The sequence below is a fragment of the Tetrao urogallus genome (assembly GCF_951394365.1).
Source record: "Tetrao urogallus genome assembly, chromosome: 1".
Classification (NCBI taxonomy): domain Eukaryota; kingdom Metazoa; phylum Chordata; class Aves; order Galliformes; family Phasianidae; genus Tetrao; species Tetrao urogallus.
The window spans coordinates 71,870,729-71,885,401 of NC_136813.1; the positions used below are offsets into that span (position 1 = coordinate 71,870,729).

Sequence of the window (14,673 nt, forward strand, 5' to 3'; positions counted from 1 at the left end):
GCTTAGAGCATTGCATAAGAAGGCTCTTCCTGCTTAAGTGCTTTGTGTCAAATAACTGTGGCTTTGCTGGAAGTAAAGGCTGTGGCCTTCCCAGGGGGGTGCCTGCATCAGCTCTGAGCCCTGGTCCTGCCTCCTGCTCTGGGCATCAGCACCCACGTGGGCACTGGCAGAGCCCAGTTCAGCTGCAGAGTACACAAATGCCAGATTTCCAGCTTCATAGAATATATATTTTTCGGGATACATTCCACCATTTCTGCATTCAAGCAGCAAGGCAGAAGTAAGTTTCAAAATGAAATGGTATAATTTCATATCCAGGAGTATGGTGATACTATCTCTGGCTTGAGACAAACTTCCCATGGCAGTAGTCTTGAGATTCAGTAGAGGAGGTCACTGGTCACAAAGCTCTGTCTCTCTTTTCCTAGTTGGCCTGCTACAAAATTGTGAAACAGGCGAACAGCTTTACATTTAATTTAAAGCCTGGAAGAGATAAAAGGAACTAACTTTTTCTCAGAGAATCTGACTCTAATGTGAAGAAATTCCTCTGAGAGAAGCAATTACAATGGAAAGTGTTCAGCCATCCATGGGATCTTGTTTCATTGCGGAGAAAAAATTATCAAGTCCTTTAAGTTCCTTGTGGGAAACTTTGGAGAGCAGCTTAGTAATTTTAAATCTGTTCTGAAGCAAGGACATCTGCTGTTTCACTGTCAGCTCTGAAGATACAGCAAGGCAGTCATATAGAAAGATATTAACTCAGTTACCCATAAGTTTTCTTTTATATAGAGCCTCCCATGTCTGAAGAACCAAAAGCCTTTGAAAAATACGTATTATCTTTTGTATGTAGTAAAGTAATCCACTCACCAGTCTGGATCTTGTGACCGTACATCTGGCTCAGATTTCACTGTTCTCCAAGTGTATTAGAAAAGCATAAAATGAGATTAGGAGAAATGTTTTGTTCTTTTCAGTTGTTTCACCTGTGGAATGGAAAACTTTATGAACAAGGTTACTGATGAGTACTCAAAAAATCCATTATCCCAAAGGACAAGAATGTACTTCAAAACAAAATCTTTCTCCAGTTGCATTGTTAACTTCTCCCTCTTTCATGCATCCACTACCTGCTTATTTTAGTTCCAGAAAGCAAGGATCTTATACTTTTTGTTATTTAGGCCATAACATTGATAAAGAAGCGTCTTTTCCCTGAGTGAGAATTGTTCTTGGGTGGAAAAAATTTCTCTAAATGATAGCCTCACTTACTGCATGTGGCCAGTAGAGATTGAGATTTGGAAACTGATGCCATGATGTTAGGATGTTCCTGGAGCTTGCCACAGCAGAAAATACGCTATTTCCCTGCTCTGCAGCTAGCTTTCCTGTCAGGTTACCTGCTTTTTTTCTTTGCCTCTTCCTTAGATGGCAGGGTATGTTGTAGCCTGTGGTGTCCAGCATTGCTGCTATTAGATGAATTAGGTTACAAGCCATGTAAGTACTTTTAAGTCTGCTGATAAAAAGAATAATTCTTCTCAGGATCAATTTCTTTAACAAATTGGTCTACTTGACCAGTACTACCATTGTATCCACTTGGAAAGCTAAGAGTCTACTCTCTGAAAAGATGGGCTTTGACCCACAAGGACAGTGTCAGTGTCATTGCATTGGCTTCTGGCAGTGACCTAAAAAAGAATTCTGGCAAGAATCTTCATCAGCGTGAATATTTATTTGGGAAATTGTATGTAATAGTCCTTATTATGTTTATCCAAACCAGCAAGGTAGAGGCAGAGGCCTGCACCATAGACCAGCTGGATGAGAGATAGCTCTGCTTTCATTTCTCCAACTCATTCCACAGCTGAAAGGGCAAAATAACCGAGTTCATTTTGTTGGGAGATGAACTGTACCTCTATAAATCTACTATTAGGATTGTCATTAATTTTGTCCTGCTGTTCTGTGCACTGGGGTGATTTACCATCCTACAGAAGAACATAGGCTGAAGCCCTTTAGTGAAGGGAGGTGACGGACACAGACCACACTGCAGCCAGGGTTGCTCCTGTGCTCATTTTTCCATTTAAGCTGCAACCGTCGTCATGACAAAGGATATGATGCTTCTGTATAGCAAATAATCTTTGTTCACTTACTTTTACTTATAACTCTCTTCAGGGCAATAAATATGTGCTCAGCAAGTAGTCACAAGATCTATCTGAAAAATACAAGTATACAAAGTAAAGTATTTTGAAAACACCTAGAAAAATCTTTTAGCAAGTTGTGTGAATTCAGTCCTTTTTTCTTTCTTTCCTGTGCCAATATCCATCTTCTCTCCTACCACCTTCAGCAAACTACATCTCCGCCCCCTCTTCTCCACAAACAGCTTCCCCCTCACTGCTTTCTAAGGAGTAGAGAGGTGTTTTAGTGTCCTCCTCTCCACTCCTGACTATTGGCCACAGCTTAAGGAGCAAGAGAGGACTGTGTTTCAGTGATAAAACTGACTCATTTTCACTTTTTTGCCCCAGAGCAAACACAGAGCTCAGCGATGCTGTAGAGGCAGTGGGTTGGGCAGCTTGTGTGCAGCACACTGTGTATCCCCATGTGAACTCTAGGCTGGATGGTACGGATAACAACACATGGGCTTGACTTTGCAAGCGGGGGTGTTTTCTTGGGGGGGAAATCAGTAGTGAAGAGTTTGGCATCGTGTTCTTACTGCTTTTGTTACCCATGGTTTCTAGATTAAAGCTAGCATTGGTATGTCCAACTGCACTGCAATTATGTCTTCATTTTTTGTGTGGATGTAAGAATGCAACTGTTCACCATTTTATGCTTCGTTTTTTGTTTGGTAATTTTCTTCTCCCCATTTCAAACGTTCCTTCCCCCCTTATATTTTAAAGTACTTTTTGCATTTATCAGGGAAGAATTTCTACTCAAGAGTAATTTGAGTTTTGTCTTAAGGAACACCTTATGTGCAGCGTACATTCACTTTTAATTGTTCACTGAGACTTTTATTAGTGATCCTTTGTAAGTGTAAAATAGGCTGTGTAGTTCTTGTGATACAAAAGGGGAGCAAATAAAGAGGGCATTAGGGTAAACATATTATTAAGCTGACCAGTGCAAATATTTAAATGCATCCACTGAAAATCAACAAAATTTTGAGCTTTAAATAGATTTCTAAAGCCGTGTCTTATTGATTGCAACACAATAAATAAATAAATGGTACTTTAGTAAAGAACAAACAGACAAACAATAGGGGAGGAGAAACTTTGAATTTTCTGCATTCTGAACATTTCATATATATTCATGGCAGGACTTTTCAATAAATGCTACAATTTAACATTAAGAAGAAAAAAAAAAAAAGGTTAACTGGCTGGAAACGATTTTTACTCATTTTCTCCACATATCAGTCCGCATCTTATTTTTATATTCTATATATTCTATATATATATATATATATATTATATATATATATATATATATTATATATATAATATATATAATATATAATATATTAATATTAATTGTTAAAGATATTATTAATATCTATATTATTATTAATATATTAAATAATGTGTGAGGGCACAAACACAGCCAAGCATTTTGCACATCAGCTCTGCTGCTGCCTGAATTACTGTGCCATGTGCACAGTAGTTTTAAAAGAGTAACTTCTTTTGCTGCCTGTCCAAATCATTATACAATCACATTTACCATGATTTATGCTGCTTCAGTGGCACATGGATAAGTCTTTGGCATTTGACCAACCAATTTTCTATTCCCGATTCAGTAAGAAAAATCATTCTGCATTAGTCTCTGCAGCTCGGTATCCATCAGTTGTCTAACCTTGCAGATAAAATAACAGTAATAAAACCTACAAAAACCCAGCCACTGACCACTGAAACTTTTCTTAATGAGGAATTAAATGACTTTTGTTCCATTGAAACAGTTATTCTTAAAACTATTCCAATCAATCTTTAATTATTTAAAACATAATAATAAACTTGTACCATAGCAAAGAAAAAAAAAGATGCTCTTAGATTGGGTCAAACAGTCTGATTCTCATAAAGGTGGTAGGAATTAAAACCAGCAATAACAGCATTCAAACATCTGAAAGAAAAATACTATTTACTCTTTGAATGAATGTTGTTTTCTTTTCTTAAGGAATACTAATAAAGTCAATAATATTGAACAGAGAATAATATATAAGTACAGTGTTCTTCAGAATTCAAGAGCTTTATCTCATTTCTGAATGCATCTTTCTTTTTCTTCTTTGTTTAGAGCTGAGATGTTTGGGAAAGATGTCTGACCCAAAAGAGTTCTAAGTGAATGTTATGTATTATTAACAAGAGCTCTGATAATTCTCTAAGACAAGATGCTCTTAAAGCATTTAATACATATATTCAGCTTAACATTTTCTCAGTGAAGTCTTACCTAATGTTTTGCTTTTTGAAAAGCACTAAGGAAGTGTAAAAAATAGAAAGCTGCAGGAAGGATGTGTGTGAACACCTGACCTTTCGTTACTACAAGCATAATACCCTAATCCAAAGAGAATACAAGTGCAGTACAGATTATGAATAGCAGCTGTAATGGTTTCTGTTGCTTTCAGTACATGTGAAAATACAGCTCTGGAGGTAAAAGATTATGGTTAATCTGTCATGTAATAAAAATATATTTGAGATTTTGTTGTCATTTTTTGCGATCTCTCCTCCTCTTTAATATCAAACTCACGTAGACCTCTTTTACATTCGTACTGATACAGGTGTCATTTCTTTACAGTATCTGACTTCTTCAGCTATCTTTTATTTCACTTTCTTATTTCCACATTCTGCATGCACCCTCTTTTAGAGCATGCAGTTTTGTTGATGAAAGCGCCAGCACTTTACCTGGTGCTAGAAGATTCTGTGACAATTGCAGTAAATACACTGGTCTACAAATCCTTCCATGTAGTTGCCATAAGCAGTCACTTGTCAGACTAGCTTCAGTTTTGTGATTAATGGTAGCTGAGCTGCACCTTGCTCATTCTATCACCAGTGCCATTTAAAATGAGTATGACCTGCATGTGTAGTAACATTTCTGTGAAATTAGCCGTTAGATGTGCCATGAAGTTTTTGTTGGTTTCTTCGCTAATTTTATGGTTTTTGCTGAAGGGATGACCATGCATAAAATCTGCTTTATTTAAAACCTGAGCTGTCAGAGTTTCTGAGTCTGCTAGAACTGATAGACGGTGCTCACACACTGGTCCAGAGCTGTGGAATAAGTAGCCAGCTTTTTCCATTTGGTATAGAAAGACTGATTTAGTGTAACAACAAACCATGACCATAGCTGTTGGTCTTTTGCTGCTGATTTTTCCTGATTGTGTGAAACCATTCAGACAGGTTTTTTTTCCCTGTTGTCAAGATATCCACATCTTAAGCATGCTGCTCTGAGATGTGCAATGAAAAGAAGTAGCCCAGCATCAATGAAATCAAAATTTTGCCCTCCCATGAGGCATCTGCTGCACTAAAACTGGAGGAAAAAATTAAAGAGGTGATGATTATTACTTTGTAGTATATTTTCACATATAAGGGTAATTAAAAATAAAACTATCAGAAAAGAGAATTCATTTCCTAACCGTAAGTTTATATTGCATCTCCTTGAAAGAAAAAAAAAAAAGTCTGGAACGAACAAGGCTTCACTATGTGAATTGTTTAAGTTAGATTTTTTCTCTGAAGGATCACTTTGAATTTCTAGATCAAATTGTTAACCTCTTTTTTTGCAGTGTGATAAAGGAATGGAATAACACCAATTTTCACGGCTTGGAAAGTCACCTCATCATTTCATTTCCTTTAGTCCTTCCATTATTTTGTCTGTTTCCACTGTTGATGTTGAAATTCAAACCCTATGTTTTATATATCCTGACTGCATCAGGATATATAAGCAATGGCTGAAAATTCAGTATTGCACCAGAAAACCCCTCTTCATCTAGTTCAGATCATAGAATTATAGAATAGTCTGGGTTAGAAGGGACCTTTAAGATCACCTAGTTCCAGCCCTCTGCTATAGGCAGGGACACCTCCCACTCGACCAGGTTGCTCAAAGCTCCATCCAGCCTGGCCTTGAATGCCTCCAGGGATAGGCATCCACAACCTCTCTGGGCAGCCTGTTCCAGAGCTCCTGTGGCTGTTCCACACCACCCTCACAGTAAATAATTTCTTCCTGATATCTAGTCTGTATCTATTCTCTTCTAGTTTAAAGCCACTTCTTATCCTGTTGCTACATGCCCTTGTAAAAAGTTCCTCTCCGGCTTTCCTGTAGGGCCCTTTCAGGTGCTGAAAGGCTACTATAAGATCTCCTCAAAGCCTTCTCTTCTCCAGGCTGAAAAGCCCCTGATCTTTCAGCCTGTCCTCATAGTGGAGGTGCTTCAGCCTTCTGATCATCTTTATGGCCCTCCTCTGGACTTGCTGCAACAGCTCCATGACCTTCTTGTGTTGGGGGCTGCAGAACTGGACACAGCACTCCAGGTGGGGTCTCACAAGAGCAGAGTAAAGAAGCAGAATCACCTCCCACATCCTGCTGATCATGCTTCTCTTGATGCAACCCAGGATACAAGCACACATTGCCAGCTCACGTTGAATCTTTCATCAGCCGACACTCCTAAATCCTTCTCCTCAGGGCTGTGCTCAAGTCATTCTCCACACAGTCTGTATTTGTGGTAGAGAAACATCTGGAATACTTACAGGAAAACACTCAAAGTGTTCCAGTATTTTTCTTTCTGTCACTGATAAAGGAATTCTGAATCTCATTGGGGCACGCATGTGTATTTACAAAAATTCAGAAAATTAGAAGACTATTTTGATTATATTTACCTTTTTTTTTTTAAATTAGATTTTGCCACTATCATGTGTGCAAGTGTTACAAATTCCTGATGGCTTTAGTTTCGGAAGTTGAGTTTAGGAAATGACAGAGTAATTGGACTGGATTTCATCATCATTACAGTATCTCTGGTGGCTGCACCGAATGATCGGTATGTGAGCTCATGCCACGGCTTCAAAACATTGTCTTTTGCATCAGCTTTGGTTAGATCTTCTAAGATGGTTATAATTCATCATTCTGTGCATTTTGCTCTGCAACTTCACTATTTCAGTAAAGTCCAAGTTCCTGAAAGTCCTCAGTAAGTATATTAGTGCAAAAGGTAAGTTGTCACCGAGTTATTTGCATTGGTTTAACACACCTAAATGTCACCACTATCTGATGGAATCAACAGTTTGGTGAATGAAGGTGAGAGATAGCCACCAACTTGTTCCGTAAATATCTGAGAGTATTGTTTAGTAGATCCATAACACCATTCCTGACGATGGCTCATAAATAGACATCCTGAGGCTGATGTACATTGCACTGTGTTTATTGCATTTTGAGAATTAACTTTTCTTCAGAGCTACTGAGGCTTTGGCAGTTAATAGTAGGAAAACCAGCACTGAAATGTTGGTCACTGAAATGTGACCTGAGAGACCAATATTATCTCACTTTATTTGCCTTTGATCCTTTAGAACTAATGTGCAGAAAGTCTAATTAGAAGAGGACAGCTGAGCAATTAATTAATAGGGGAGTAAACTCTTATGTTTTTCTCCTTGGGAGTATAGCAAATCCATGCAGTGTGAAATGATTTATGCTATGGTAGTGTGGCAGTAACATGCTAACAGCATGACTTGGTGAAAATCTCATTCCATCAAATGCACATATATAGCCATCTGTCTCTCTCTTTTTCCAGTGGCCAAAATAATCAAATAATGATCCTGATGCAGTAGACTACACCAAAGCTATTAACTCCTAATAACTTTCTTCTCCTGGTCTAGGCTGGGGCTCAGTGAGGGACATCTTAAATATGTCCAGATAGGAAAATGGCTGTCTAAGGAATGACCAGTCACTGCAGGGTTTTCTGTATGTTGCTGATACTCATGATGATGTATGTATACTCATGACTGATGTAGTAAGAAGCTAGCAAGTACTGCCTGTTAAAGGATTGCAGGTGGCATTGCTCAATAATTAGATAGCACTGTAACACTGCTGTTGATATTCCACGCAGTCTTATCAAGGCAGTCTTGTATGGTGCACACAGGTATTTACAGTTCGACTTAACAGTTTGGTAACTTATTTATCAAAAATTATAAGCTTACAGTTGAGCATGTTAGCATCTGGGCAACTGGGCAACTCTGAGTATTTGTGGACAGAAGGATATTTTGGCTGGAGGTTATTATATATCTTTCTGAACCACTGAAATTCAAGAATTCTGCTTCATAGGGTTTTCCTTGCCACAGTACTAATACAGGAGGAAACACAAGAGTGAATTTGATACATGTGAAAGCTTGACAGATAGAAAGCCTTAGAGAAAAGGAGGGTTTTTTTTATTCTCAAAGCCATTACTGCACAGGCATCTGAAAAGGTATCTTCTGTATGAAAGCCCACCGGTGTGCCACAGCCCTGATCTGAAAGGACCACTTCTGTCAGAGCAGAACGTAACTCAGCCTGCAGACACACTCACTTCTTGGCCCCTTATGGAGAATGCCAACTAGGGTTCCAATTAGTGCCAGTTGCAGACTGTGACAATTTTGAAGATTGACTTTCACACCATACCAGACCTTTAAAAGACAGTACATTTATATAAAGCACAATTTGCTTTGACAGTAATTTTCTGTATGCTATTATTGAAGTTATTTATGTTAGAATCAGAGTATCTTTTCTCTCAGCTGAGTTTCTGCTGCTGTTTGATCCTGCAGTGCAGTAATAATCCTGTGCTTATATCTTTTCAACTTTATAGGACAGTATTCATCTCAGGCATCCATTGCTTGCTGCTTTTAGGGCTCAGACATTTGAACCAGAATCCTGTAAAATTCCCAGATTCTTGTGCAGATTGCTTCTGCCACTGAATGTCCTCACATATTTAATAGCAGACATAAATTTATAGGATGCTGCAAAGCAGAAAAGCAATTCTAATTAAACTGGGTGCCTAAGGAGTTCACAGGTTGACGTTGCTTGGATGTCAAGGTGATTTTACTGTAATGACAGTGAGGCTAAGGGCAGTTACATTACTAGTAACAGTGGAAAGAAAAAGTAGCTGCAAGCTTTCCAAATGTGTGATCCCTCTGCCTTTTGAAAGCAGGGACGTGAACACAGCCTTCTTATCTTCTTTATCCATATACCATGCAGCATTACCAATTCTCCCTTTGCTGGGGGCTCCACATCTCATCCTTTATGGTAACATGCATTATTTCACAAGCCTCCTGCTGCTCTTTTTTGCCTGCTGCATTCCTGCTGCTCTCTGAGATTAAGTTGAGTTCCAATGCCATGTGTGGCATCTGCCTTGCCTCCATGATGGCAGCAATGCCCATGGGAAAGTGCCCTTGGGAAAGTCATCATCTTCTTATAGCCCCTCTCCCTCATCCCCCTACATTGTTTCATAGGCTTCACTGAGTACAGAATTTGTTCCCCAGCTTGTCACGGTTCTGCTATCCACCCAGGCAGGCTGACAACATTGCATGACCTGGAGACACACACTGTGGGAAGACTGAGACAAGTCCACTCTGTCCCACCAAGTTCCCTGCCTCCAGCAGTTGTCTCCAGCCTTGGAGATAAACCCAGGTAGATCTTGGGCAAACAGTTTTTTTCCCACAGGAGCCATCGCATGTGACAGAAGTCTGGAGAAATAAAATTTGGAGCTCCCTCAGGTGAAAATAACTGCTGCAAAGGGAATGGGTTTTATGTAAAAATGTATATACTGCTCAAATCAAAATGATCCTTTAGAAATCTTTCTTAATGTACGACAACAGAATGACTTTATCTTTCTCATGCAAACTCTGCTCGTTATTACTGCCTTAATCTTCATAATAATGAAAGACATTCAAATGTTGAACGATTTTTCTCTAGCCTAGATACTAGATAAAGATGAGTTCTACTTTTCTTACCTCTGAACATGGCATTTGAGGTAACTTGATATATTTTGTAGTTAGTTTTTGACTCACTGAGATCCATTTTCTTATTTGAAAAATGTAGCGTCAAACATACCACCAATCATGGCATCTCACACTGTAATTGTGAATTTGGACCTATCTATCTCATAAGACCCGACACACAATAGAAAGTCCAGAAATAGAACAGAACGAATTATATTAAATGATATTGCTAATAAATGTAAATTATGTTGTTTATTATATGTCAGTTTCTAAGTTCTTCATCTTCACTGGGAAAGAAACTTCATACACCTTTAGTATACAAAGCTGTTAAAAGTTTATAAACTGGTATAGTTTTCCATTCTCAGTTCTTAAGAGTGAATACATGTAATATACATTCTTTGTCTTTACTCATGTACTACGTCTGCTACAGGACATGTAGAAAGAACAGAGACACTTGTTCCGTATCATTCAGATACTGGGGAGCTTCCCACTGCCCCCATCTGTCCCCATACGCCTTTTTCTCTTGCAGCTCAAAGAGAAGCAGAAGAGTAATTTCCAGATGCAAGTTTACAGACAAAGTCAATGGCTGGAATTGTAGCGGAATGTTAACATCTTGTGTAGTCCGAGATGCCTTACACTTAGTAATGCAACTTTAACCTTTATAATGGGCTATAATTTGATTCTCACAGCATCTATATTCTCTCATTGTTGCAGCCTAAGTAGCTGTAAGGAGTGCCAGAACAGACAAATGAAATCACCATTCAGAGCACTGCAAAGGACAAATAGATGAATCACCAAAATTCCCATAGCAGTTTTGAGATTTTAGCCTTGTGCTCACCATTTGATTCTAATCTCAGGAAATGAAAAAAACATTATGAAACTTTTTTGTTTGTTTGTTTTCTTTTTGTTTGTTTTGTTTTGTTTTGTTTTCCTGTAGTCAGCTGGTCAGATGGTAGAGCACCCAAAAACTCCAAAAGTGTTATCAAAGCTTGGAAATGCATATAATTGATCTTGAGTTTTGCTTCAAAAAGTGTATGTAGACAAGTCTAAATTTAAAAAATAAATAATTAGGTCATGGTTAAATGAGTATGGAAGTTAATTAAATATCTGCAATATATGCATATCTATTTTCTTTTACATTAGTCAGATTATTAAAGGGGGAAAAGACAATTCAGAGGGAAAGTAAGACTACAGTTGTTTCTTTAGCCTCTGCCGTTATCTTTCTGAAGGTGTTTAAAAAAAGTAACTTAGGTGTGGTAAGTACCTCATTTATGCGATTTCATCTAAACTGTTGATACATTCTACTGTCAAAATATATATATATATATATATATATATATATATATATATGCATTTAAGCTATAGAATTTGCAGATCATAGTGTGTGGTCAATAATTCCAGTACTTTTCTACTGTTTTCATATATACAATATATGGCACAATAGAGTCTCCAGAGCAGTACAAGGATTATCGTTTAATTATATATGATTTTCTAACAGCACTGGAAGTAGAAAATGATGTGAAATTTTGTCATCATGTGTTGAGGAGGTTTTGGAACAAATGGTTGAGTTGTGACTGATGAAATATGTACTTCTCTTGCAACTATGCTGTGTTCTGCATGTAACATGTTTTATAGAATATGTTTTCTCCAATTATGAGAGGGCTATAAATCGTGCTCAGCACCTGCTTTATGTATATGTAACATGCTTGAGTCTGGATACTCCAAATGGCCTAACTATAGCCTCAAATATTGAGTAGGTCCTGGCTCTGGTGTCCTCCCAGTGCAAGTGCCTGTCCTATAAGAAAGTCTTGTCTCCAAAATAAATCTTATATAATGACCTTATGTTTTAAAAATGCTCTCGTTAGTCTTGCCTACACTGGCACTTGGACAGATTGGATCCAAGAGTAATGAAAAACAGGAAAACATATTCCTTAGAAGCTGATTTTCTCTTATAACGGCAACACTCTAAGGTAACTGACAGCAGGAGGCAGGGCTGGTTGTAGTCTTAGATTTCATGAGAAACAAATTAATGGATTGAAAGTAACATGGAGTACTTACCTCAGGGATGTGGTTTATCCTGTAAGTAAGAACTCTGAACTTTTCCATCTACACATATTCCTAGATTAATAGATCAGAGACAAATCGGATAGAAGCAGATAGAATGGATGGGATTGTGAGATTCTTGAAATAAATTACACTTCTTATCGTGTATTTTCAGAATCTCTAATATATGATAGGTAGAGTAGAAAAAAGTAAAGGGAAAACTATTGTTAATCAAAACAGAATGTAAATTGCTTCTTTCTGAACTACAAGCTATAAAATTTTCAAGAATAACAATGGAGAATGATAAAGAATAATTGCAGAGATTTTCAAAACTGCTATCAGTAGTTTACAGATCTTAAAACCAGACTGTAAATTTTCATAAATATGAACATTGTAAATAAAGGCTATTTCATGATTAAGTAAATAATTTCCAGAGCTTTGGAAGGTTTTATTAAAATGAAAAATAATTGTGGGAAATTCCTTGAAGTATTTATAATTATATCTGGAGTAGAAAAAACAATTCTGCTTTGCGGCATTCAATTTTCACCACATGTAGCTCCTCTTTTTAATATCTTTTAACATTCTTTCGAACTAATTTTATTTCTGTTGTTCTGAGCACAGATGAGCAATGTAAACCTTCAATTCCTCCTTTTGAAAAGTCTACTTACACACTTTTCATGCAGTGATACAAGTATCTAATAAGAGGAGCAAAAATTGAAGGTCAACAAATTTTACTTCAGGTTGGAGATATTTGGTCAGACCTTGCCCCTTGTGTGACTGCTGGCTTAGACAGAAGTAGAATTTACCATGTCATTTGGCTTTCAGAGATCTGCCAGCTTCAAGTATACCCTGACTTTCAGGACCGGTTTTCTGACTGAGCTTGCAGACTCTTCTTTTTTCTCATTGCTTTTTGGCTTTTTGAATGGTGTGTCAGTGTTGTGAATATGCAGTATAAGGTGACACTACATAAGACCAATACAGTGTGATTTATTTTAGTTTGTACTGCTGAACTGTTCAGGCATGTTAAATCAGTTGTACTTCAGTTAGCCAACCAATAAATCACATAAATAAGCAATTAATTGTGTTCAAAAGTGAAAGCAACAGAAAATCAACTCCATCTCAACAAAATAGCAACTGAATTTTTCATAGCTAATATTGTCCTCAGAAGGCCTCTGGCCAGCAGGGTAATAAAATATATTGACTCCAATTGACGTCTTTTCCTCATTATTCCACTTTACCCTTTCTTTTCCCTAGTTATTCATGAGTTCCAACTACCCAGCAGTTCATGACAAAATATGCATTTATTTGTCATTTGTCTGGACCACTTTATCTTATCGAGTTTCTTCTCTTCATGCTGTTAATCAGTTTTTGTTTGAGAGCCGCTCATCTATTCTCCATTCACTAGTTTCATCCTAAAGAGCTGTACTATTTCAAAAAAGACCTTTTGTTCAGCGATCTTGTGAAAACTGAACATTCTAACTGGGATATTCAACAGATATTCTTCGTCTACCAACAAAGAATAGACTAGGGAATCTGGAGCTAAATTTTGCCTTTAGTTTTGTTTTGAAAACACTGCTGCCTTCATTAAGTGTACAAGAGCTGGATGACATAAAAAGTGACTTTCATTTGTAAACTAGCCAAAATAAATGTGTAATCTATAGATGATGAATTGATATAGTTAATCGAATATTATTCCATTCTTACTGGAAAAAGCCATCATTAGGGGATTCAGGTCTCTGCTGGAGCAAAAATTTCGCAGTATGAGCTGCAAAATTAAGTCAATTCAGTTTGTTACGTTGGAGAAAAAATATTTTTTAATATTCATTGTAATTTTGGCATATTATTAATCTCTGTAATTCTCTGATGCATGATTGTAATAAACATTTGCCATATTAATATAGTTTTCTGTATGAAAAAGAAAAGCTGATTATATGTAGTGCATAAACGTATGACTTTTTACTTGATTTTACTTATTTTTCTTTTTACAGAAGCTGCAAAGAATCAATCCTTCTTACCGTTGTCCAACCTTACCCTGTAAGTATCTGCAGTGTTTTCTGAATGTTTCCTAGCAACATAGCAGCTTTTTCTCTGCCTATATTCTATCTATTTCTTTACCTTATCTGGGCAATAAAAAGAACAAAGGAGATAAGGGCTGTGTCTCTTAAAGGTGATGTTTCAGGTGTGTTACTGCATTCTGCACTAAAAGAATGTATTGCAAATTGAATAGTAACAGCATCTTTAAACTCCAGCCAGGAAAGTACACAGAGTGGGATGCTGAGTTCTGCTTCTGTCATCCTCTGAGGTCTGGGATGTGGCGTAGGTCAAGTCCCCTCTGCTGCACTGCCTCTGTCTCTGTGAAGCAGGAGTAACTTACCTTTCAGAGCCTGAATGGAAGCAGGGAGTGGGCATGGTGGTGCAGTAAGACTACTAACAGTACGGTCCAGCTAAATAAAGAACCTAAACTCTTTGAAGCTAGCCAAATTGTATGTAATATGGGAGGAAAGTCCTCACTCACTTTCCTTTTTATACAGATTGTCTTATTTCATCAGCTGGCAGGTTTCATCCTTTTCTTTATCTATCAGATGACAGAAGAGCTCATGATTTGGTGCTACTGGTTATGTGTAGCCCATAGAAGTGGATTGTAAAGTGCAGTACTTATGCCCTTGAGGTGCTGTGGCTTGTCATTGCTGTGCTGCTGGTGTGAGGGCAAGCCTTTATATAGTGGATATAAGGGAAATTG

General features: G+C 37.6%; 1 protein-coding gene across 2 annotated transcripts in view; it reads left to right on the forward strand.

The window, feature by feature from the left end:
• The window catches only part of FRMPD4 (FERM and PDZ domain containing 4), a gene marked incomplete at both ends in the record, with an annotated part of 397,855 nt that overhangs the window by 352,593 nt on the left and 30,589 nt on the right, over positions 1-14,673 (forward strand). For both annotated transcript variants that reach the window (XM_079546966.1, XM_079546967.1), the window contains one exon: positions 13,922-13,967. In XM_079546966.1, coding sequence (XP_079403092.1) covers positions 13,922-13,967 — 46 coding nt within the window. The remainder of the gene's footprint in view (positions 1-13,921; positions 13,968-14,673) is intronic.